Raw genomic sequence first — 25,658 nt, 5'->3', positions numbered from 1 at the left:
GAATAACAGTTGGCCGTTCTGTGTATAAAGCAGTTTCTTTAGAAAGATATATCCTTCAAAATCTCATTTTCAATCGGGCCATTTGAAACTGGTTAATCAGACGAATTTTAACAATACAATACTTTTTTTTTGTCCAATTTGTTTCTGCCCGTTTTTCGTTTTACTTCGAAAGTCAGAGTAGGCGTAACTTCCCCCCCCCCCCGTCTTTTCCAAATCCCCCCCGGTTCTTGTTGGAACTAGTCTCTCATTGGTTTAGAGCGATTCAATCAATAAGCTGGCGCGGTCGCATGGGCTAGTCACGTGAATGGGGGCAGATAGCTAGCAGGCCTTGACATATGACGCCATGACCACAAAAATTGAGAAGCCTAGTTTACCTAGCTCCGATATCAAATAGAGTTACACAGATAAATTACAATAAAAACACACATCTAAATATCAAAGTAGGCCAAAATTTTGCAAATAAATTACATCCATATTTATCGGAGGAAAGTATATTATTTAAGTTGCTAAAAGCTATCCTGTTTACCCATTGATCCAGAGTAGAGGCAGCGGCGAAAAAAAACTTGAAAACAAAGTAAATAAAAATTTAACCACCCACATGTATCTACTAAAGCCAAAAGAACAATTTATCTCAAGTAGCCTCTATCTTCTGTGTGTCTCAGCGATAAAGAAGTAATCTAAACCTACATTTTTATTTACAGAGAAATAATGTCCGGTAACACGTAGTTCACAGGAAAACAAGGAAAACGTATCATGCAAATCTGAAACTTTAGTACAGATGGGTGAGGAACATATAATGCTTCTTTCCTTTATGGCTCTCTCCCATACCTGTCAACCTCCAAAAATCTCAAGGCTTGAGATTTTTTTTTTTGTGGGGGGGGGGGGGGGAGAAGTGGGTTTAACCTTACAGGCGTTTGCCGTATACAAAGCTTTTACGAGGGTGTAAGATAAATTGCGCTACGAGAGATTTGGTGCTCAACGCGGGAGAGCGGGAGAAGGGGTCCAAAATCTTGAGACTCCCGCCTAATGCGGGAGAGTTGACAGGTATGCTCTCATCACTTGAACTAATTTTTTCCTGATAATAAACGCCATATTGAACTTTTGTTAGACCTCCATCCACAGGGAACCCAGTCAAACTAGCTAATTTGCATACGATTAGGTCAAGTATTTGCAAACCAAGAATATGTGAAGAAGAATAAGCTTGGCCTAAATATATCATTTTAAATTTCAGACTTGAAAGGCGGCTTTCTCGTCGCATTTTATGATTACTGTCGCACACCACAACGTATACGGCAGGTATACACTAGCAAAAATACTATACATTTAATGTTATTACTCACCGGCACAGTAGGCCATTGAACACCCTTGGGGTGGCAAAAGGTAGTAGACGTAGTAATCCCCGGTGCACTTTCTCAAACATATGTCGATGCTTTGGTAACACCCATTTGCCAAGTTATTAAGGTTAACGCACGCTGTAGCTGGCACGTTTACCCCAATAGTGTCTGGGTGGGTCCCTCTATCCACTCTCATCCATATCGGTGCAACTGTTCCACAAGAGTTCGGTGCGGGTGCAGATGTCGGAATCTCACCGCCCACCCAACTCGTGAAGCGATACCAGCCAGGCTGAAGGAGGTAGTCACATAGAGCTGGTGACCTTCGATCGTACTTGTGACGTATACTTCGATACTGGTTGTCTATTTTTCCTGCATTAGTACATGGATCTCCATTATTTCGAACAGGACAACTTGCACGGCTACTACCCAAGATTTCGGTAAAAGTGCAAAGGATCAGAATGACAGCAGGAAGTTTCTCCATTTCCCCTACACGAAATAAAAGCAACAGAAGTGATGACAATTTATACTAATCAACAATTCCTGATCGCATTGCGTTTCGTTGGGTCACGTTGCATTGCTCTAGTTTTATTTTGTGTGCAATAAGTTGGGTAGGCGCTTTGAAAAAAAATGGAGTCAACATTTCTTCGCAAATTAGATGAGCTGTTCTTGCGTTTGCTTTTATTCAAAACGATATTTATATTTCATATCTGTAGCCACGATGGATTTTTGTAGCTACTGCACTTGGTGTGCGGTAGCTACTATGTCATCACCTCCATAAAAAAGAAAAGTAATTAAAAATACACCCATCATGAAAAAATTACCTTTCGGGAACACTTTGGGCTATGTTTACTTCGAAAACCCTGTTAGAACTACTTTAAAATAAAAAATGATAACAACAACAACAATGATGATGATGATAATGATGATGCTAATATAGCACTTCTCTCTTAAGGGACGGACCACAATTTTTTTTTTTTTTTTTTGGGGGGGGGGTTAAAATTTTTTGAAACAAATTGTTTGCAGAAGCTATACCACTGAAACAAATTGTTTGCAAGGAAAAAAGGAATGAAATAAATAGTTTGCAGAAAGCCTAAACCTGAAAACAGTAGGCTACATGATAGGCAGCATCACTCCATGCCAGACGAAGCTACTTTTTTTTACAAACAATAACAATTCTAATCAACAATGATTTAGAAATACATAGACAGGCAAACTATAAATTAGTTTGTCACCAACATTTCAGCAACATACCATTGTCAAGGTTCTTTGCTATCTTTAGTGTTCGCTTGTTTATGTATAATAACAATCACTTCTATTAAAAAGATTCTACTGCAATTAAACTCTGCAACAAATAGCAGCCATATGTTTAAAGTGCCCATATCATCTGCCACTCCTTTGTTATTTGTTACTTGAAATAATCATAAAACAAAGATTCATTTTCGATTTACACAAAAAAATGTTCTCATTACTGAAAATCAGCCAATGAAAATAAGTAGTATAGACTTGGCGGTTTCAGCACACTCCTACCGAATGTGCTCAAATCAAACCAAGTCTATACTACTCACCATCGTATGGTATCACATTTCGGTGAAACTATATGAAAAAAGATTTTGGTGAAACTATATTGTATCCCATTTTGGTAAAACTATATGATAAAAGATTTTGGTGAAACTATATGGTATCACATTTTGGTGAAACTATATGATAAAAGATTTTGGTGAAACTATATGGTATCAAATTTCGGTGAAACTATATGATAAAAGATTTTAGTGAAACTATATGGTATCATATTGTGGTGAGACTATATGATACAAGATTTTGGTGTCAGCTTATGAATAAATTACTGGAACTATATGCTTTCTTCATTTCGTGGAATCCGTGCGGGTCTCATTTTATGGTCACGGCTGTTGCGTGACATTCTTGAAATTGTAATTCTTAGGAGCGAGTAAGGGGAGCCCCCCGCGGGCAAGTATAAACATGTCTATTGTATTTAGGGACTTTCCCGCTGGCAAAGTGGCAACACAGCTGTGTCATGACGTCGCATAAAAATATAATCTCCTGTATTAGCATATAGGATGGATTGTAACGCAGGAATTCATATAGCGTTGGAGGAGGATGGATATTTCGATTGTCCATTTTGTGATAAAAAAATAAGGGAGTACATAACTAAGGGAGAGTCGGCGAGGTTCGAGGCATGTTGTGGTAGGCATGATACGGTAAATGACAATGGAGCTAATGTGTGTAGAAATTGTGGTGTTCACCATGGATACGATCATGCCGTCGAGTATGTTGATTTTTACGAGAATATGTACAGGATACGTAGGAAGTCAGTGTACTATCGGAAGTACCATTTAGAAAATGTGTTGTTTGATTTTGACTTAGAAGGTAATAAGCATGACCTACTCAGGAGATTCGAGCGAGTTGAGACGGCTATGAATAGATTATTTACTAGGAGACGATATATTCAGATAAAGTTCGTTCTCTACAAATTGTTTCAATTGAAAGATGAGAAGCAGAGTATGAGACAATGCATAAAATATCAGTCCTAGGACACTGAGATATTATGAGAAGTTGTGGAAGCAGGTTTGTGATCATCTAGGATGGACGTACATTCATGGTAGTGAGCCTGAGGTGAGCGTTTATATATCTTTTCCCGTATCGACTCTCTCATTTCATTATACTTTTGAGCCTCTTTGATAAAGAATTCGTCTGAGGATATTTGGTTGTCGGTCAATGCTTTGCTAATATGGTCATCGATTGTACTCAATCTAGACTTAGCTAGCATCACGATGTCTGCGTGTTTCTGTACATTTTTCGATAGTCTCTTAGAGACTGATGCCGTCACTGTTGAAACAATAGAACTAACACCTGACAGAACTCCTAAAAGTACGGCCACAGGGATCCCAACCCCAGTCAACCCAGTCCCCAATGCACCAGCCGGTAGGACTACTGAGAGAGAACCTGATCCGATAGCTATTTTATTTGTAATCGACCGGGACTTCGCGTACTTTTTTCCTAACTCTTTGGTGGTGTTCGAGGTTTGCGCTAATAGAGTTCTTAATAGAGCAGATTTGTTGTAGTCTGAAACTTTTACCATTGTCTTCCTCGGTTGGGATGGTTGGGTAAATTTGGCCACATCTCTCATGTGGTCTTGCTTCGTAGATGTTGTCCATTATATTAGATGGTTAGATAATCTCGATGTACGTTTCTTGTTTTTGACTATCGTACATGTATTCGACATCGCCGGATAGCTCCTCGCATATTACGTTGCTGTTGAAAAGCGTTGGGTTAGCCGTCTCGGTGTTAATGTGTAGGACGGTTCCATTAGCACCCCATGCGAAAAGCCTGTACCTCACAGCTGAAAGTGTCTGAGGGTTATCGAATGCTACACCAGTGCTCGTGTGTAGGTGGTTTTTCGGCATGGTCACAACCCAAGAGGCGCCTACTTGGTTACTAGACGCTAGAACGCCCAATGAATTGATAAGAGGTGCCCCAAACGCTCCGCTTCCAGACGAAGTAGAACCTCGGGTCGGTGGACACGCCGATGATCTCCGTGCAGTATAGGACTAGATTCGCAGTTAGTTTGATTATGTTTTGGCTGTTCTTCAATCCTAGGCTGATGTCAAAATCAGTTACCTCTCTCCAACAATCGTTGCCGAGTAATATTTGGGCTTGGTGTATGTGCTTCGCCCTGTATGAGGCTATACGGGAACTGTTTCCTATATAGTCAGCGACTGACTCACTCACTTGATAGTTTGCCGCTGTTTCGCCTTCGATGCCGAAGGCATACACTTGGATTTTTTGGGGGGCTGTGGTGAGTTATGTGAGACGGTAAAAGTGATATTACCTATGAAGTTGCCTGTGTCGATTACAGCCTTAGTAAATCGGTAGCCTGGTTTCCCATCTATAGCGCCTCTCTTAATGCTATCCCCACGGAAGCCCCACCCGTCAGTTTGGATGTTGATGGTACCCATCGTGAGCATCACATTTGTGTCTATGCAGTAGCACTCGATTCGAATGGTGTAGCCTCTAGATGCTGTTAGTCCGGTAGTGTTATCGATAGGTATGGAGATGGCTATTGTTTCTTGTGCCCCATTTGGGACATTGTCTACTAGGTAGAAGCCTTGGTGCTTAGGGTACAGTTTAAAAGTGAACTCCTCAAAAGTTCGTAGTTTAATTGTCACGTTTAATAGTGTCCGTGTGAAGTTGAAGCCGGTGTCATTTAGTTCGAACCTACCGATTTCCGTAGCGAAGGTCGCGTTTTTAACGTTTGGGAACTGTACCACGGTGAACGACCCATAGTTGTCCGTGTTAGTTGAACATACAAAACGACCAATTCGGTTAGACTGTTAAACTTATGGTTTAATTGACCGCTTGATATGGTAGTGTCGTAGTCGTAGTACTCAATCTTTTGGTCTGTCAGTGGGATACCAACCTCGCCGAATTTAAGCCCTTGCACCTTAATCAGTCTATTGTCTTGGCTTAGGTTGTTGTCTCTAATCTCTAGGGTTGTGGTGGATGTGACCTCCAGTCTGATCTTGTAACTAGGGTTTTGTGCCTGCTCGACATCGCTATAGAACTCTAGTGTTTGACCGACTGATTTGAGCGTTGCCGTCTGGGTTGCATATCGTGTCTCTGATACTGAGTTTATCGACTTAACCCATTTGAGAGTGAAGATGACGAGATAACATTTTGTCATGTCGAAGCCTATATTGATGGCGCCACTCACACTCCAAAAGTGTATCAACCTGACCGATTCAAGCGGGTAACGACTCGGCTAGGGGTGAGTTCTCCGAAGTCGCTCATGTGCTAAGGAGATTGGGTGTTATCTCGGACGACCAACATGGAGAGATTTTTTCTAACTATCTTGTATAGATGGAAAATATTGTAGAGAGAGCTGTGTACATCTCATGCCGTCATCGCGAGGCGCGTGGCGTCAGCCGACCCGATGATTTCACTATCAAAATGAGCCCGTCATTACGGCTTTCTAACGACGCCAGACGAACAGTCATGTAGGGGTTGCTGACGGTAAAGACAAATTCTATATCGACATCGTATTTGTCCTCACTACCTACAAAGTCGTCGTGATAGTCGGAGATAGATATGAACTGGACATGAGGGGGACAAAATTTAGCGAACACATAGGATTCGACCCAAAAAGTTATCTCGAAGACTGAGTATGGATCTAAATTACCTAACATCACGAACAGCATCGAAACGCTCCACATCAACACTGATCTAATAAACGACAGCATTGTAGGAGGTCGCGCTAGTAACACGCTATTTGTCATACCGACAGAAAACTTGAGTCGGAGCTACCCGTTCTCAGTCCAACCAACCAGAACGCTGTTTAACAACGAGGCTGCCAATTTAATTAGCAAACTGAGATTCTACGTCGTGGATGCTATTGGTCGTCCTATCAATCACAACGGTATCGAGTGGCACATGACTCTAATCCTGAGGTCGATATATTAGTCTAACCTAATTGTATATGAGTTCTCAACATGAGTATAAGAGGAGATATGACCCCGATGTGGGTAGATACGTGGTGACGCACATCTACGGCGGGGGCGTTTTTGACTCGATAACTAATCTCGGCCGTAAGGTATTTAAAAAGACAGCAAAGAATGCTGTAAAGGATACGACGAGTAAAGCAGTTTCAACCGCTATAAGCAAAACTGACGATTACGCTGGGAATAGAGCAGGGGATCAGATCGTCAAGCTCTTACATAAGAACAAAAAGGGTGCCCAACCCACTGTTAGCCCAACACCAACCAAAGATGCTCCGTTAACAGACTCTGAGGTCAACGAACGTGTCCAGCGTATATTAAACGGATCTGGAAGGGTGCGAAGGTTGAGAGTGTGAGGTATTATCTAACCTTATTATATAAATGTATAGAAATCCGAAGTACGTACAACGCTATGAAGACGTGTCGTTCGATCTAGAAACTCCGCTAGTTTTGAACGTCGCGAACAACGCGCACCAAACTCTCACAGGGTATCGTATTGTGGCCGACAACAGTGAAGAGATCGCGCCTCTCGATTGGCACAACGCCTGTTTTGAGGTTGATTTCAAAGTCCGATTGCTAGCGGATGTTGGAAACCTCGCTGTCAACGATCACAATGGTATTGTAAATGGTAGTCATTCACTGATTAAAGAGATATCCGAAAAGGTCAATGGCATTTCAGTCTACGGATCACACCGTTAATATCAAGAACCTACTTGAGTACGACACTTCATATTCTCAAACGACTGGAACAAACGAATTTTACTTCCTAGACACTAGTAGATATGCTGAGTAGAGGTCGGCCCAAGCGGGTTATAATAAGGGTTTCGCTTCTCGAAAGGCTTTGCTCGGGACATCTACAACTGTTAACACTGAAATACCTCTCAATAGATACTCTTTCTGCGAAAGATATGGCTAGCAGGGGCGGATTACCGAGTCGTTTTAACTAGATTCAAACTGTGGGTGCCAATCATCTTCAACTCAGGGGGGAGAGCATGTATATGAGTAAATATTCAGCTCCCCATAAGTGGACTTACCTTAGGGAGATGGTCGAGCGGTCAAACTCAGGAAGAGCCCAAACAGGGAGCTTTAAGATACCAGTGGAATCAATCGCCCTAGACATGTTTTCGTGTGGATATCCAATGACACCAATGAGGATTCTCAAACAGTAGATCCATTCCTATGTAAGACATTTTCGGTGGCTAACAATAGGACGTTAACGAGTTGTCATCTAGAGGTAGGGACTGGTAGCCAGTATACAGAAAGTGAGTACCAGGTTAATTCTGCGATGTCCAGAGTGTTCCGAGACGTCTTAGAATGCGTCAATTCCATTAATGACTACAAAGGAGGAACACTACTGACTAGAATAAATTTCGGCAGCATTTTCCCATTCATTTACTTCAACTTGAGGAACCAGAAGGCCGACATTAAAGATGGTACCACCAAGTTGATATCACGATCAAAGGGAGAAGTTGCTCAAGTCATATAAGAAGAAAGCACCTATAACTCTTCGACTAAAGCATAGCCAACTCTCAGGCTCCGATACTGTGCTGTTAACAAAAAGCCAGATTAATCGAGTTGAGAAGTCGAAACGGAATGGGACAGGGACTGACATAAAAATCAGTCAGACTCAGATTAGAAAGCAGGAAGGTGGATTCTTGGGCGCTCTATTACCAGCACTTGCCCGCCTTGGGTCAGCAGCACTACCATACCTATCTAAGGCCGTCGCGCCATTGGCCACGGGCGCTCTCAGTGGATTAGCTAGTTGGGGTCTCAATAAGGCCTTACCAAAGACTGGCTCTGGGCTATTAAGTGTCCCGCAAGACAAAGTTGACAAACTAATAAAGTATAAGGGCTACCTTACGCAAAAACAAAAGGAGCAAATCGTTTAAGCCCTCCAAGCTGGGTCTTTTATCCCACAGTTTTAACTAACTAGAAAGCAACAGGAAGGTGGGTTCCTCGGGGCGTTTCTTGCCTCGATCGGGGTGCCCCTGCTTATGTCAGCTCTATCGGGTAAAGGTCTCCAAGTAGACAACCGTCCTCAGAACTACCTTCAAACGTACAGAATCCACCCATATAAGGGCAGCCGCCTAAGCTTAAGACCACCACCATTTAGCGGTCAGTGGGATGACCCAACGGTTGGATATGGAGTTAAACCAAAGAGAAGGCAGAAAAAAGAAGCAAAAGGCAAGGGGGCTCCTCCTAGGCAAAAACAACCCGTTCAACGGTATCCCACTACTCGGAGCGCTGCTATAAGGTTTGTTAATAAACCACTTCCAAACATCGACCTTCTAGAATGGGTCACCAAGCTAGGCATAAAACATTTCAGAGGTGTATATAGTCGCGATGATCTACCCAAGCGGATCCATAAAAAGGAATGTGGGATAGTCAACCTCGACGATAGTAGAGGAGCTGGAACTCATTGGGTCTGCTACCGAAATATAGACGTACTGTGAATACTTCGACAGCTTTGGAATTGGAGTGCCACATGAGGTTGAGCGGTACCTAGCTACGTCTGGAAAGGCACTTATTCAGGGGATGAGAGGCTGGCAGTACTTTGCGGCTGGAACCATAGGTGAACCATAGGTTCCTCATATCATACTTTAGTGTACTCTAATGATATATGAAGTCTTACTGCGTCAAGGAGAAGAGAGTCACTGATTGCATCCCAGACTCTGAACGGTACGAGAAAACTAAAAACGGACGTACGATGCTAAAGTGTACTTGTTCATCATGTGGTGGTAAACTAGATATCCATAAGATGATCGGCTACCTGCCTAAGCCCAAGGGTGGGTTCACACCTGGGAGCTATAAATATATGGGGCCATACAACCCGCTCGAGAAACAACTCGTATACGACAAAGAGACTGGCCAAATGACTGATTGGAAGGTCAAACCGCTGAATAAAGTAGACGAGATCGCGGCGCACCATGACATATGCTATGACATGGGGAAAAGCAAAGGGGAGTGCGACGGAAAAATGGTCGAGTCGCTTGATCGAATACCGTATGGTGAGATGCCTAAGTGGGGGTCAACCGCACGTTGCCTTATCAATACAAAACCAAAACTCGGCCTCGGTGTTGAAAAGCCAAAAAACGGACAAAGCCGTTGAGTGAAGAGAACTGGCAAGAAGAACTAGCTGGTGAATAACACAAGCCAGTAAAAAAGAAATTCACCCGACGGCGCGTTATAGTTTATCGTACAGATGAGATATGGTGTTCCGACTTCAGACTGGTGTTCTGAGATGCAACAGTTTAGCAAATGGAATAATACTTTTTCGATACCTACTCATGGTTTTAGATGTATTTAGTAAGTATGGTTGTATCATACCGTTAAAAGACAAAAAAGGGTTAAACTGTTACTGAAGCATTCAGAACAATATTCAAGGAAGGAAGAAAACCAGTGTATGTATGGGTCGATAAAGGTAAAGAATTCTAAAGGTAAAGAAACAGACACCTGAAAGACATACTAGAAAAAAATTATATACAATGTATTCGACTGAGAATGAAGAAAAGAGCAGTGTTTGCGAACGATGGAATAGAACAATTATTACTAAAATGTGGAGATAGTTTACTGTTCAAGGTAATACGCAATATTTAGAGATGCTACCTAAGATTTTAAAGTGCTGCTATCTGTTAGAAGGATAGGTAGGTACGAGCGTAAGACCCGCCAGATACTCTCTTACAGCATTGAAACTTAAGTGCATCACTAGCCATCTTAAGTGCATAACTAGGTGAGAACCAAGTGAGCAGTGATATGAGAATAAGATCATATAGTATGGGCTATCAAAAGGGCTCACCAGAATTGATAATCCAAAATCTACATAAGGACTACACAGGCTTTGCGATCGAGTTTAATAGCCCTGAAGGAACTGGCAGACTATCGGACAAACAACAGGTGATGTTACAAAATTATAAGGAAAACAATTATAAGGTGCTGGTAAGTAACGACTATGATGAGATTATAGAAGGGCTTGTTAAGTACTTTGAAGGGGTGAGAGTTCAGTGTGCGTGCTGCTCTAGGAGGTTCAAATCTGCAGACACTTTGGGGAACCACCTGAGGTACATCCACAGGCATTTATAGAAAAGGGATATAGTTGAAGTATATATGGAAGTCAAAAGAGCTAGAGGACGCCCCCAGTGTATGCAACCGATGAAAAAAGAATGGACTCTATAAGACGATCAAAGAACAAACACATGCTAAACAAGGAGTGGTACTGCCCAGTGTGTAAGAACGGTAAGAACTACACCTTAGCTGGAAAAAATAACCACACGAACATAAAAAGACATCAGAAAAAACAGGCCACATGCAACATAATCAACGTTTTTACCAATACACTCTAGAAAATTAAAAACACATAGAAGCGAACAATCCGACGGGTCCACTCGGATTAAAGGAAATTTCGTTGGACACTTTAAAATAAATTGTATAGTATAGTATATTATTGAGCGACTCACAGAAAATATCAAACCTTAATATAGATATGAATGAGAGAGACCTTAATAAATTAAGTAAGTCTGAACTCATCAAATTGCTTCTGAAGCTAGGAAGTAATAGGCCAATCCCTAAACCTCGTACCAATAAACCAAGACCGCCAGTGCCCACACCATGCAAGAGTGGCTCAGTAGTATGAAGAACACATAATACTACCACCTCCAGAGTTCCAAGACAGGCCAGCTCCTACACCTAGGACCTAAAGACCAACTTCTACAGCTAGGGTTCGTAGGCCAGTCCCCACACCTAAGACCAGTAGGCCAGTCCCAATACCTAAGACTAAAATAACGCAGACGAAGCGCGCCTTGAGGAGCTACACCATGTCATTCAAAGTTGGGACAAAGAATGGTAGAGGCCCTCTAGCACAACTGCATAGCACGGACAAGGCCGTGAACTACCACATCACAAAGACGCTAGAACTTATGAAAGGCCTCAAATTCGGCTCAGCATTATAGATCACATTCAGGAAGAGTGCCGGCGACAACTTAGAGTTTAAGACCGCCTTCTTTAACAGTACACCCCAAACAATCATCAATAACACCGAGATTGACGAGGAGTTGAAGAACACTTATGAGCAAATCCTGAATAGGATATCCCAATGGGTATCTAAAGGATCTGGCTGGGCTATAGATAAAGTCGATGGCCAGTACCTCAATATCGTAAAATACCAGCCGATGAGAGGGTTATCATACATCCAACTACCGGTAGGACTACGAGACAGACGGCTGGTCAAAGTGAAGAACGAGGACAATTGAGTGCTTCAGATGTTGTCGCATCAGACATTTGAACCCACAAAGTAAAAACCTTCAGCGATTCAAGAAATCCGACAAGGCACTCGTCAACGAACTAGACTACTCAGGTGTTGAGTTTCCAGTGACTACCAAACACTATAGTAGGATCGAGAAACAGAACAGCATTAACATAAATGTATTCAGCTATGATGACAAACAACCATACCCAATATACGTATCAAAGGAGAGGTTCGAGGACCACATGGAGCTCCTACTGATGGTACTGCTACTGATCACTGATGGTAGTAACCAGCATTACCTACTTATCAAAGACTTCAACAAATTCATATTCAAACAGACGAAACATAAACATAGGAAGCACTTTTGCATGAGCTGCCTCCAGTGTTTCAGCTCTGAAAGAGTACTAACAAGCCATGTTGAAAACTGCCTCGAGATCAATGGGGCACAGGCGATCAAGATGCCTGACAAAGAGCACAACGCACTCAAGTTCACAAACCACGACAAACAACCGCTAGTTCCATTCGTCATCTACGCCGACTTTGAAGCTATAACTGAGAAAATCAATGGGTGCCAACCTAACGACAGCCAGTCGTACACTGGAGCCTACCAGAGACACACAGACTGTTGGTTCGGTTATGAAGTGATCTGCACCTACGACGACAAGTACTCAAAGCAAACGCGGCTATACAGAAAGCCTTGTACAAGTTTATGGAGAAGATGTTGGAGGAAGTCAAATGCTGCATGAGCATCATGAGGAAGCACTTCAATAATGCACTAACAATATCGAAGTATGATGAGGACCGATTCCAAAAATCCCAAGAGTGCCACATATGCGACAAGGAATATACTAAGGAGGACACTCGAGCTCGAGACCACTGCGACATAACTGGTAAGTACAGAGGCTCGGCACACCGAGAGTTAAACCTACAACTTAGAGTCGACCCTGATAAAATAAAGATACCCGTCATATTCCACAACCTATGAGGAGGACAGCCATTTCACAATGCAAGAGATTGGAGCTATAGTCAAGAAGCACACATATGTGAACAGCAAGGGTGAAGAGAAGCAAATTAACATCAACGCAATGTTCAAAGAGCACTTTCAGCTCTTTGAACATCTGGTCTTGTATGGGACGCCATGTTAAAAATGACTGACATCCAACTAGAACTAATGACAGAAATCGACATGTTCCAACTTATCGAGAAGGATATGCGAGGTGGCATATCATACATAGCCAACAGATACAGCAAGGCCAACAATAAGTACATGGAATCATTCGACGAGACGGCGCCCTCGAAGTATGTTATGTATTTGGAGGCAAATAACTTGTATAGATGGGCTTTGAGTCAGTATCTACCAAATGGTGGATTCAGATGGATGACAGAGAAGAGAATCGAAAAACTAAACCTAGCTAAGTACAGCGAGAGTAGTAAAAAGGGGTTGATACTAGAAGTCGACCTAGAGTACCCTAAAAGCCTACCCACTAGCCGCGGAGAGAGTAAACGTATCAAAGGACATGCTATCAGAGTACTGCGACAAGATAGCAACAAAATACGGCATACAAACAAGTAAAGTCTCAAAGCTGATCCCAACCTTAATAGACAAAGAGTAATACGTACTACACTATAGAAATCTCCAGCTATACACAGACCTAGGCCTAAAAGTCCACCGAGTTTTAGAGTTCGACCAATCACCATGGCTAAAGCAGTACATAGACCTCAACACTGAAAAACATAAGAACGCCAAAAACTCATTCGAGAAAGACTTCTTCGAATTTATGAACAACAGCCTGTTCGGAAAGACCATGGAGAACCTAGGAAAAAAAGTATACGTCCGACTGGTGACTGATGAGAAGAAACTACTAAAAATGACAAGCAAGCCCGCCTATGTGAGTAGTAAGATATTCAACGAGGACTTAGTGGCTGTCCACAAGATCAAGGAGACGCTGACACTAAACAGGCCAGCCTATGTGGGTATGTGCATCCTAGACCTCAGCAAGGTACTAGGTACGACCTCCACTACAACTACATCAAAGTGAAGTACGGAGACAGGGCAAGGCTACTATTCACAGATACAGACAGTCTGACCTATGAGATAGAGGCAGAAGACGTGTATCAAGATTTCTGGAACGACAAAGACAACTTTGACAATAGCGACTACCCAAAGAGCTCCACATACTTCAACGAAACAAACAAGAAAGTCATCGGTAAGTTCAAAGATGAGGCTGCAGGAATCCCCATCTGCGAGTTTGTCGGACTGCGATCTAAAATGTACAACTATGTGAAAAGCGACCAATCAGGAGGAAAGACAGCAAAGGGAATCAAAAAGAATGTAATCAAAAGTAACATCAAGCATTAAGACTATAGAAAGACATTAATTGACGACAGACAGATGCACCACAAAATGAAGACCATCAGAAGCCAAAACTATAAGTTAGGAAGCTATGAAATCAATCAAGTGTCACTTAGCTGCTTTGACGATAAAAGGTATATATACGGGCACTATAAGATCGGACAATAACCCCGATCACCCATTTGACTAATGAATCTTTATTTGACACATACTGGCATCCACTAATCTGGAGAAGATATACCATCCTCACGCACCGAAACTATTTAAAAATAATTTCATGGAAATTGAACGATTGGTAAGAAAGTCAACAGTTGTCACTCACAACGACAGAGGCGAAGAGACCACACTGTCTGTTGAGGTATACTACGACGGTGAGGAGCATCCGTATGCGGCCTACGGTATGCATATCTACAAAGACCCAAAGGGCGAGATGCACAGCAAATTCGGCAGGTTCTCCGTAGCGACAGACCGCGAGGAGTACAAGATCAGATCTGGCAGATCTGATAGACACACCGACTACTCCTTTCACAAAATTGGACAAGACTACAAAAAGTCAGGCGTTAATAAGGTTAGGAACGAAGTATTCAAGTAATAAAAATACGAAGACTGAAGCAGGAAAGTGGTCGAAAAGGTCAACGTCACTCGCATGGGTGAGATCGTGGTAGACGGGAGCATGGAGAGGATGACGATCTACCCAAGTAGGAGCCGCCAGTGGATCCGGATGTCAGGGAAGGGCAGCCCGGAGGGCGAGCCCAGGCGAATCGAGCCTGCGCTTTTCTGCACCAAGTCTGGACAACTCGCCCGCGATTCACTCCTAGGAAATGAAATATTATTGCGTTGCCATGCCTCTAAGCAAATCTAGGACATTCCACTTTGCCAGCGGGAAAGTTCCTAAATACAATATAGACATATTTATACTTGCCTGCGGGGGGTTCCCCTTACTCGCTCCTAAGAATTAAAATTCCAAGAAAGTCACGCAACAGCCGTGAACATAAAATGAGACCCGCACACACCGCACGGATCCCACGAAATGAAGAAAGCATATAGTTCCAGTAATTTATTCATAAGCTGACACCAAAATCTTGTACCATATAGTCTCACCACAATATGATACCATATAGTTTCACCAAAACTTTTATCATATAGTTTCACCAAAATGGGATACCATATAGTTTCACCAAAATCTTTTATCATATAGTTTCAGCAAAATGTGATACCATACAATCATACCAGAATATGACACCATACAATGGTGAGTAGTATAGACTTGATTTGAGCACATTCCGTAGGAGTGGTTGCTTTAGTGTCAAAATGGAGGCTGATAAAGACCCTCTCTGATACTCTGATTCATCAGAGTCAAAATCTGAGTCTGACTCTGATTCAGACAGGTGAGTAGTATAGACTTGATTTGAGCACATTCCGTAGGAGTGGTTGCTTTAGTGTCAAAATGGAGGCTGATAAAGACCCTCTCTGATACTCTGATTCATCAGAGTCAAAATCTGAGTCTGACTCTGATTCAGACAAATTAAAGCTAACCACATCACTAAGCTCATCCATCATTAAATCAACCATTTCACTAAGCTCATCCGTCATTAAGAACTTATTATCAACCATTTCACTAAGCTCATCCATTTTAAGAACCTTATTCTCAACCATCCCACTAAGCTCATTTTTAAGAACCTCCTTATTTTCAACTATAGAGCAATCGTCGACTTAAGCTTGAGCTGTAGGGCTTGTAGCTGTAGAGCTTAGCTATTGCTGGTTTAGAGCTGCAGTAGGATGATAAGACATTCGTGCGTCATGTGACATTCACGAGATGTAGTCGATATACACTCGCAAAGTAAAGTTTCTTACCGCTTTATACACGAGTTTAACATGTAAATTTATTTTGTTCCGAGATTAATGTAATTTCCATTTTATACGTGCTGCGAATGTCACGGGGACTTTTCTCGCTAATGTAAACAACCATTTTCGCGAAACCTCTGCAATATCGCTTAATAAAATACTGCGAATATCACAAATGGCGATTAGGGTCAACAGTCGAAAAATTGACAATTTAAAAGCTAAAAAAAATTGTTTGCAAAAGGGATACCGGAAAACAAATGTTTGCCTGAAAAAATTATACCAGCCCCCCCCCAAAAAAAAAAAAAAACAAAAAAACAATAATAATAATGGTCCGTCCCTAAGGATCCAAAGCGCTTAAATTTTTTAGTTTCCCTATTGGTCGCGGGTTTCAAGTCGCGGTTGCGGGTTTCCAGGGTGCAGGTTTGAAAAAGCTACGCGTTTGATTTTCTTTAGGGGGTGGGGGATGTTTTGTCATAAATATATATCTTTTGGCGCGCGAAAATTAAATATCCGAAAAAGAAAACACCAGAGAGCGGGGAAGCGGGCAATTTTCTGTAAGTTGATGACAGATCCCCTTACAGGCAGTCATGGTTACGATCTGTCGCCAATACGCAATCCAGTTGTACTTGTATAGCATTGTACTATAGTTTTATCTTTTTTTAATTGTACTATTGCATTGTACATTGTACTATTTAATTTTACTATAGTCGAATATTTAGTTCAGTCTCTCGATATAATCCAACATTCAATTTTTTGCATGGTTTTCGGACGAAATGTAAAAAATGGCTCAGCTTTTTGAGATGTATGCCGAGGAATTATCAATGGAAAAGTCTATGCACGTCTTCGACCTTCGACCGATAATTTTACGGACTCTTCGCATATTTGTTCTTTCGAGACTTACGAGACCTTTCACATAGTTTAATCCATAAAACACCTAGTATTACAAATTACGCTATGTAAGACCAAAGTTTCGTAATCATGCTTTAATCTAGCCTTTTTTCTATTATACCTAACAGATAACCCGCACCCGCACCCGCACCTTAGAACCCGTGACCCGCGACCATTAGGAAAACTCTGAGATTTTTGTCAAAGCAATTCCTACATAATTCGCTTCATAACAAAGTTTAAAACAGATTGTATAATTTTCACTCGCTCTATTTCGAGCTAAAATTTGGCATGTTTACAGCCAAATTCGTTGTGGCTCGGCTTCGGCGAATCCAAAATCTTTTTGTCGTTTGGGAATAGCGCGTAGCCAGACATAAGCTTTGGGGGCGGTTTGTCTGGTTTTGATTGTTTGGTTTGATTGACTACGCGCTATTCCCGCAGACAAAGAAACAAAATTTGGATTCTGGGAGGTCGGGCAACAACGAATTCGGCTATAACATAAACGATACAAAGAAGAAAGCGATATACAAGTGGTTTCTAGACCAAATCTACATAAGATCTCCGTAGTTGTAGTGGTCAGATCATTAGCCTGTTAGCTAGAATGTAGCTGCTTCGAGTCTCGAATATGGTGATTTTTTCTCCATCTCGCTTTTTACTCGGGCTACCTGTGGTAGCACGAGCCTAGGTTTCGGTTTTCTATCTATCTATCGACGTTGTCGAAAACGTGTAAGCCTGCGATGCTCAGAGGTCTGCGGTATGCTCTGCCTGAAAGCGAGGCGGCTTTTGTGGAAGACTCTTTTCGTTCGCGAAAGTCTCTATCGTTTGATTTTAATACGGGGACGCTCACTACTCACACAAATGCACACACCGTCCGCGATAGACCCGAACCGCAATAGATCGAACTGAAAGAAGAAGTGAGCTTGAAGAATTCCGTCATATTGAAAAACAATCTGTTCCTTCGATACTTTGTAAGTCGTGAAGACAATATAATGATTACCTTTTTCGTGCTATCTACTAGTTTATTATTTGTTTTAATGTCACTAAGTCTTTTGGAGATATTTTTTTCGTTTTTCTGTTGAAAAGAAAGGCGATTGTATTTAGCATGTTTGTAATCATTAGTCTTATCGCGCTCGTGTCGCTTGTATACTATATGCTAGACTACAGTAGTCCATGGACAATTTATTAATGTCGTTAGAAAACGATATTGTGATTTGTTTGAAAAAGCTGTAAGTTTGCCGTTGATGTAAATACAATGCAGTGCAATTTTTATCTCTAAACATTGTCTGAGGTCTGGATTTGCATACCTTTTTGCTCTTGAGTGTGCCATGGAATGGTCAATGAACAAACCCAAATCTGTACCTTATCGTGATAGAGAACCAAGCAGAATCCCTATTGGACAACTTAAGGCCTACTCGTCGATTCTTTGGGCGACTCTCAGCAACTCTAGGCGACTATAGGCAAAACCTAAGGTTACAAGACGCGACTTTGAGCGACTTTACCAATGATAAGTTATTGACTTTGGGCGACTTTAGAAAAAATCAATGACCTAGTATTCCAAATTATTTTAGTCTAAAATGCTTATAAAGTCACATATAAAGCACAATTTGTGTCAATATAAAAAATATATCTTTTTTTTTTTTGCTACCAATTCACACTTATACAGCAGCAGGGGATTGTAACCTAACCAACATGAAATAAAATGAAACTACAACAAGCATAAGACAAGTCAGTATCACAATGGATCCTTAGATCATATATATATACCTGTACATTACATATAAGGGGCAGTATAAAGGGACAGAGTAAAACATTGGAATATAATATACTAGATTGTATAAAAGAAAAAATATAGATAACATCTATAATAAATAAAAAAAGAATGAACAAATGAATGAGTAAGTGAGCGAGTGATAGTATAATTCAAAACAGTCTAGCCCATGCCATATAATTCACAAATTCTTTTGTATTCATAGTTATTTATTAAGCAATTGCATTTATACAACCAATCAATTCTACTTTGATAGAAAAAAGACATAGTTATTTTCATTTAAATTGGTTGAGCACCTTTTTATGCAAAATGTACGTGGTGCTGTTACTCAGTGATCAAAATACATACTTAACTTGAACAAAACTATTCATGTGACCATTAATGCACATTGTTCAAAAACTAAAATCATAAGTTTAAGTTGGATTAAGTATCTAATTAAGTAATTGGCAAATCAATTAATTGCCTCACACATAATTGTATTGCTACCTTAGTAAATGACTCTGTCAACTGCCGTGACGATGCCCTGTCCAAAGTTAAGTTAAGTTAAGTATTATCTTGGCACAAATTTAATTTCTAACCGGTCGGAGGATGTTTGCTAAAAGTTAGGAAAATTGTCTAATTTATAATATCAAGAATAACTTCGATAAACAAAAAGTCTAATCCTGATAATGGCATTGTTTGAGGAGCTAGAACTTATTCATTTCAAATGGCATTACAAACCAATCAAGGAATTTCCTTGTTGGTACTTAACCGTAAGCAAGATATAATTTTTCAGCAAATGTTTCCCGGATATTTGGCGTTTAGTAGAACTAAGCTATGTGGTGCTGATGCTTACAATATAAGAAAAATGAAATATGACTTTACAGTAGCCTGCAAGCCGGCTCTCATTCTGGGTTATTCGGAAATTTCTTTGCACTCTCATCACCGACGATTGTATTCGGCGATCTTAATGTTCCAGATGGAACCCTATCTTCTACGGTGGCAAAAAAAACACACACAACAACAACCAAAATCCATTTAAAGTTTATGGAGCGCTTTATGTTCCTATACAATTTAGAACATTGAACACTAGAGAAATTACAGCGACAACGCTAAAAAATAAGAATTTTTGAAATGTCTGTGCAAACATTTTCTAGTCGGAGTGCGGATCCGTACGAATGTCCACTTTGTGCACTTCCCTGGCTTCCCTATGGACGAAAACTAGACAGTGTCGCGACAGAAATCCAAGCAACTGCACTAGGCGAGAGATCTGATTGGCTTCTAAAGGGCTTCTAAACGGGTTTCAATTTGAACGAATTTTTAAAAACAATTGCCAACGAGAAGATTTAGCCCTAAAATGAGGTCTCTATCACACACGCTTCGCGCCCTTTTGATTTTTCATCTCTCATAATTATGATTATTTTCGTCACTGATTAGACCGACCGTTATGCAGGAGCTTAAAAAATTCAAGTATGAAGTACTGTTAAATATGTTATCCACTGGTGTATGCACCAAAGCAAAGTAAATGCTGATCTGCTAATGTGCTGACATTTTTTTTAAACAATGGTTCAAAAATGATAACGATTTGTAATGAGCTGGACCAACAATCGTTCAATGCAAATTGTGCAGCACATGAAACTTTGAATATTGCAAACGCGAATGGTAATTACCTTGAAAACTCGGTGTGGATTTGAAGCTCTTCCTGTAGTGCGCGTTCTGTAGACAAGTAATGTGATATAAGTAACTCGCTTCGTCTGATTTGACCTCAGTGTCGCGACAGAAATCCAAGCAACTGCACTAGGCGAGAGATGGCAAGAATCTGATTGGCTTAGACTAATTTGACTGGCGGAACAAAAAATCCCAAAAGACAAAAACAAATCGAGGCATCTCGTTGTTGTTTATAAAAAAAAATCAAATTATGAAACCCGTTGCTTCAGTTCAACTTGATGTCTTATGAAAAGTGGACCACCGAATCGATTCCTCGGCCGATTATTAATATCTAATTTTTATTTCATAATTTGCAGACTAGAAGCATTGGTTATTATGTTCGCCAAAGATCAGATCGATCACACGCTTTTAAGGGGCTTCTAATCGGGATTCAATTTGAACGAATTTTTAAAAACAATTGCCAACGAGAAGATTTAGCCCTAAAATGAGGTCTCTATCACACAAGCTTCGCGCCCTTTCTTTTCTGCTCTAAATTTCTCCACAGCCTGTCTCCAGAGAAATCCGCTTGAAGGGATATCTTTTGGAAACGAAACTCGTAATGCTATTATAAGTAATCTGGCTGTGGGATACTAAATTTTGTACCATTTCTAGCTTTAATTAAATATCTTGATGTACAACAACAAGTAACTATTGTCTCGACAAATCCTTCTCTTCAAGAGCGGGGTCAGAGACTAACAAAACAAGGTACCGGAAGGAACTTTCACTCAAACCCAAGCTTTGTCATAGCAACCCTGATACTCTTGCCATAGCTCACCACTATTTAAGGCGACAAACATTCTTTTTCTCGCTTTTTTTAATGTGATTTTCGCCGGCAGTTCAACTTTAATATACCGTTAGCGGCAATCGTCAACTTGCCTTGTTTGTGCCTTGCCCCTAAAAATTATTTTAAAAAACTGTTCTAAAAAAAATAGTTCTATACTAAACTGAAAAACCTCGCGCTGAGCACTGAGGAAAAATACTAAAGAAGCCACGATTTATTACAATGGCCGTCAGTTCCTTGAATATTGGGTTGATTTTTAGCTGGAGATCAAGAGGGAGCACGCAGACTAATTTTGACACATGGCCAGCGGCATGTTACAGGATGAGTTTATGTACAGCTTACATCCACTGGCATGTATGGAATTCAGGGTTCATGCTGCAATCAAACATGTTTAAATCACGTGAGATTGATACCTTACAACCAATCACGATTCGGCAGTAATTTCGCTTGATGCAGGACTTTCACTGTAGATAGTATACATGTGCACGGGAAGTTTTTTCACAGGTAACCCACGGCTCGCGGCGAGTAGGTCTACATTAGTGAAAAAAGAAGCCCTTTTTGGAACAGTCGATGTGTAAAATGACTTGCTTTTCACGGCCGATATTACCGACCTTAACATGAACATGGCATTTCTTACATTCCATTTGATTTTGTTTCAAACTCCCTGTGTAATGACAATTCCCCGCCGTAATGAGTGAATAAAGAATTTTGCTGAAATTTTATTTGCGATAAAAGATAGCAAATTGTCTCGAGAGGAGCTTAGCTGCATAACGTATCCATATTCAAGAGAAGTATGTTTGTGAATTTCTAGTACTTTGTCTGTAGAGAGTTCAATGAAAGAAATCACCGCTACGATCAATCCGAGTAAGAGACCATGACACGCGCACACTGCGCAACCCCCTCCCCCCCCCCCCCCCCCAATCCTGAGAACGCGCCTGCATGATGTCTTGTTCGACTAGAAAGCGACGATCAATTATATGACAATGGTTGTTCAAAATTCAGTTAATTAAACAAATGTCATACCTAAATATTGTATCTAAATATGTCATGGAAACGAGGCAGGAACCAGAAGTTGTAAGTTACTTTCCAAAAACTTTTGTTTATAAGCCCCAATATTATAAAACTGAGAAATAGATAATTTATTCTGGAAAAAAATGCCCAAACCAAAGCTTTTCCGTGAATTTGAGACAAGTATGTATGTGACTGTCCACGGGAAAACGTACACTTAGGGTTTTCAATCTCGTGTGCACGGGTGTTGAACCACCGTTTAAACAGATTTCTTTTCCTTATTTTCCATCGACACGGATTTTTTTCCCGTGGTCACTGTACTTTTTTTCCGTTGGCACGGAAGGAAAATACGTGGGCAAGCGGTAAAAAAGTCGTTTAGAAAAAGTTGAAAAGCCGTTGACACGGCTGTCTAGATTCCGTGTCTACGAATCAAACACACGGATCGCGTATCGTGAATGTTAAACCATTCAATTGAATCTTCCAATTTAAGTGGAAGTCGTTTTCACAACTTTGAATCGTATGCAAACTCGCGAGCGTAAAACGCGGGTCTTTAAGGGCCTATGGTATGTTATCTTTTGAGTCCGTTGCAAGGGAAATTTGTGTTTTATAAAAGCTTCTGTTTTTTTGTCAAATCTTTTGGAATTTTCAACATACGTGTTTTAGACATAAGTGTTTTATTCGTGTTTCGTTGACTAAAAGCTAAGCCCTGCTGCGCATGGCGTGGTAACTAGCAAATTCAACAGTTATACCATAACATCTCCCTAGGGACAACAAACATTAAACACAATTGTAGACTACACAGCAACTATAACTATAAGTCAGTTTCAAATAACAAAGTTGACTGGCATTTAAAAGTCATTAAGTTGTAAACTATGACTGAGCATTGATCAGCCTTTGTGGAGGCTTCACAACTCGTCCTGATCGTGTGACTACTGGTTCTGTAAGTACAAGTGCCGTGGCGTCTAATGAACCTGGACCACTTGGTTCTGGTGCTGGACTTTGTTGCATCATGGCTCGGCCCTGCAGCAGAATGGTCTTGTGCAGCTGATAGGTCAGGTTGAGCGTCTCACAAATTTACCCGATTTCTGCGATACGTCCTGCCATTGACTTGTACAACGTAACTGCTTGGCGTTGTTGCCATGGAAACCACTGGAGTTGGTGAGTCTCCCCATTCCAATAGTGTCTTCCACAGGTCTGAGCCGTCTTTCCTGGCCTTGATGATGATTCTCTTCATAATCTTCACTGCCGACTCCACCTTCCCGTTAGACTTGTGGTGATGAGGATGTATAGTTACGTGATATGTTTCCCATGCCTTGGTGAACTCTTGGAATTCCTGTGAGCTGTAGTTGGTTCCATTGTCTGATATAAGAACTGCTGGTGTCCCGTTGGTTGCAAATATCGGTTTCATCTGCTGGATGAGAGTTTTAGATGACATGTCTGTAAGCTGAACTAATTCTATGTAGTCACAGTACAGATCTACTAGGACCAAGTAGTGTTCGCCTTGCACTTCCAGGCAATCACTGGCAACTGCTTGCCATGGTAGCTGAGGTATGGGATGTGTCATCATTGGCTCTTTCTGCTGTGCTGGTTGCATTTCTTGACAGGTGGAGCATCGCTGTACTGCTTCTGTAAGGTCAGCTGACATGCCTGGTCTATACATGATGTCTCTAGCTGTATTTGTAGTGTACTGGATACTTAGGTGTGACGCATGTGCTCGTGTTGTCATCTCGGTTCTCATTGTTGCAGGAATGACGATCCTGGTTCCCCTGAAGGCAAGTCCGTTCTGAGTTGATAGTTCATCTCTGTATGGCCAGTATTCGAAAATACACGTGGGAACTTCAGCTTTGTTGTCTGGCCAACCTTGCTGGGTGACTGTCATCAAGGTTTGGAGTGAGGGGTTTTCGGCTGTCTCTCGTCTGATGTTGTCAAGTCGTTCGTCAGTCACAAACGGCGACTCCTGCATGCCGATATCTTCTATTTCTTCTCGTATCTTCTCTTCTTCACTTATCTGGAAAATCTGATAGGTAGTGATGCGCGGGATAGGGTATCACTGAGGGCCCAGGGTTGTACTCTACAGCAAGCGAGAATTTCTGTAGACGTATTCGCATTTGCTGCAGACTCTTAAGGCAGGTAAGGATGGGCTTCTTGAAAATCGTGACAAGGGGCGTGTGATCTGTAAGGACTGACATTCTTCTTGCCTAGAATGTAGTGGTTCAGTTGCATACATGATTGCTAAGCACTCTTTCTCTATTTGAGCATACCACCTCATACAACCACCTCAAGTACATTCACAATAAGATCTCCAAGCGACTAGGCTTGATAAAAAGGACAAAGAAATTCCTGTCACTTAAAGCAAGAACCCTGTTCTACCATTCGCTCATACAGCCAATATTGGACTATGGTGCTATCGTCTGGGGCTCGACCAAACAGCAACACATCGACGATATGGTCAAGTTCCAGAAACGATGTGCGCGGGTTATCCTCGATAAGAAATGGGATGCACCTTCAAAACCACTTTTTGAAGAACTAAATATTGTCCCCTTCGACAAAAGAATAATGTACCTACAACTTGTTTTGCTCTTTAAGGCAATGAACAATATGACCCCATGCTATATCAGAGATATGTTCGTTAAGTGTAGTGATGTACATAACATGAACACTAAAATGCAGCAAACCATAACTTAGTACTTCCAAAGGCTTGGACTAAATTAGCAAAAAACAGCTTTAAGTTTGTAGCAGCTAAAAGGTGGAATGCATTGTCACTAGAAATCAAAGAAGCCAAGTCAATCACCGCCTTCTCCGCAAAACTAAGAAAATACATCACAACTCTGTAAATAAGTTTATAAATCAGCAAAGGATTGTTATTGTAAATAGTTTCGTCAAAGATTTTGCTGTAAACAGATTTGTAAATAGCTTTTATTTATTTTGTTTCTGTTGAGGGCCATGCATACATTATCATTGTGATATTAAGTGAATCCCTCATTAAAAAAAGGCATCTATCTATCTATCTATCTATCTATCTATCTATCTATCTATCTATCTATCTATCTATCTACCATAGTTGCGCTCAGTCTGAGTGAGAGCTCTAGAGGCATAGGCAATGGGGTGTCCCTCTTGTGTGATGACTGCCCCCAAGCCTACGTTGGAGCTGTCACTTTCAATGGTTACCTCTTTGTTGACATCATAATAGTGTAATACCGGTGCTTTGATGATCATCATCTTGATCTTCTCAAAGGCTTCCTGGTG

At 41.1% G+C, this 25,658-nt stretch overlaps 2 protein-coding genes and 1 long non-coding RNA gene across 7 annotated transcripts in view; 1 reads left to right on the top strand and 2 right to left on the bottom strand.

Moving 5' to 3' along the window:
* Nucleotides 1-20,734, bottom strand: part of LOC5504423 (von Willebrand factor D and EGF domain-containing protein) — a 135,990-nt gene extending 115,256 nt beyond the window's left edge. For 3 of the 5 annotated variants that reach the window (XR_007306498.1, XR_007306499.1, XM_048721668.1), the window contains exons 1-2: nt 20,587-20,734; nt 1,341-1,820 (exon numbers count right to left, since the gene is read on the bottom strand). Coding sequence is in view for 3 of the 5 variants with exons in the window: in XM_048721668.1 (XP_048577625.1) it covers nt 1,341-1,815 (475 nt within the window). In the remaining 2 variants the exon portion in view is untranslated. Of the gene's footprint in view, nt 1-1,340; nt 1,821-7,878; nt 7,989-18,528; nt 18,634-20,586 lie in introns of those variants that run through there. The other 2 variants (XM_048721669.1, XM_048721670.1) reach the window with 2 other exon arrangements.
* LOC125559818 lies at nt 8,167-18,442 on the top strand. Its single transcript, XR_007306503.1, has 2 exons — nt 8,167-15,691; nt 15,828-18,442. It is a non-coding gene; the product is annotated as an uncharacterized LOC125559818 (long non-coding RNA).
* Nucleotides 20,735-23,478: 2,744 nt separating the features above from the next.
* On the bottom strand, nt 23,479-24,375 carry LOC116612125 (uncharacterized protein K02A2.6-like). The gene has a single exon (XM_032372739.1). The coding sequence runs from the start codon at nt 24,373-24,375 to the stop codon at nt 23,479-23,481; it is 897 nt and encodes a 298-aa protein (XP_032228630.1).
* Between the last annotated feature and the right edge of the window lie 1,283 nt (nt 24,376-25,658).

The sequence above is a fragment of the Nematostella vectensis genome, chromosome 14, assembly GCF_932526225.1.
Source record: "Nematostella vectensis chromosome 14, jaNemVect1.1, whole genome shotgun sequence".
Taxonomy (NCBI): domain Eukaryota; kingdom Metazoa; phylum Cnidaria; class Anthozoa; order Actiniaria; family Edwardsiidae; genus Nematostella; species Nematostella vectensis.
This window is presented reverse-complemented; position numbering and strand designations above follow the sequence as displayed.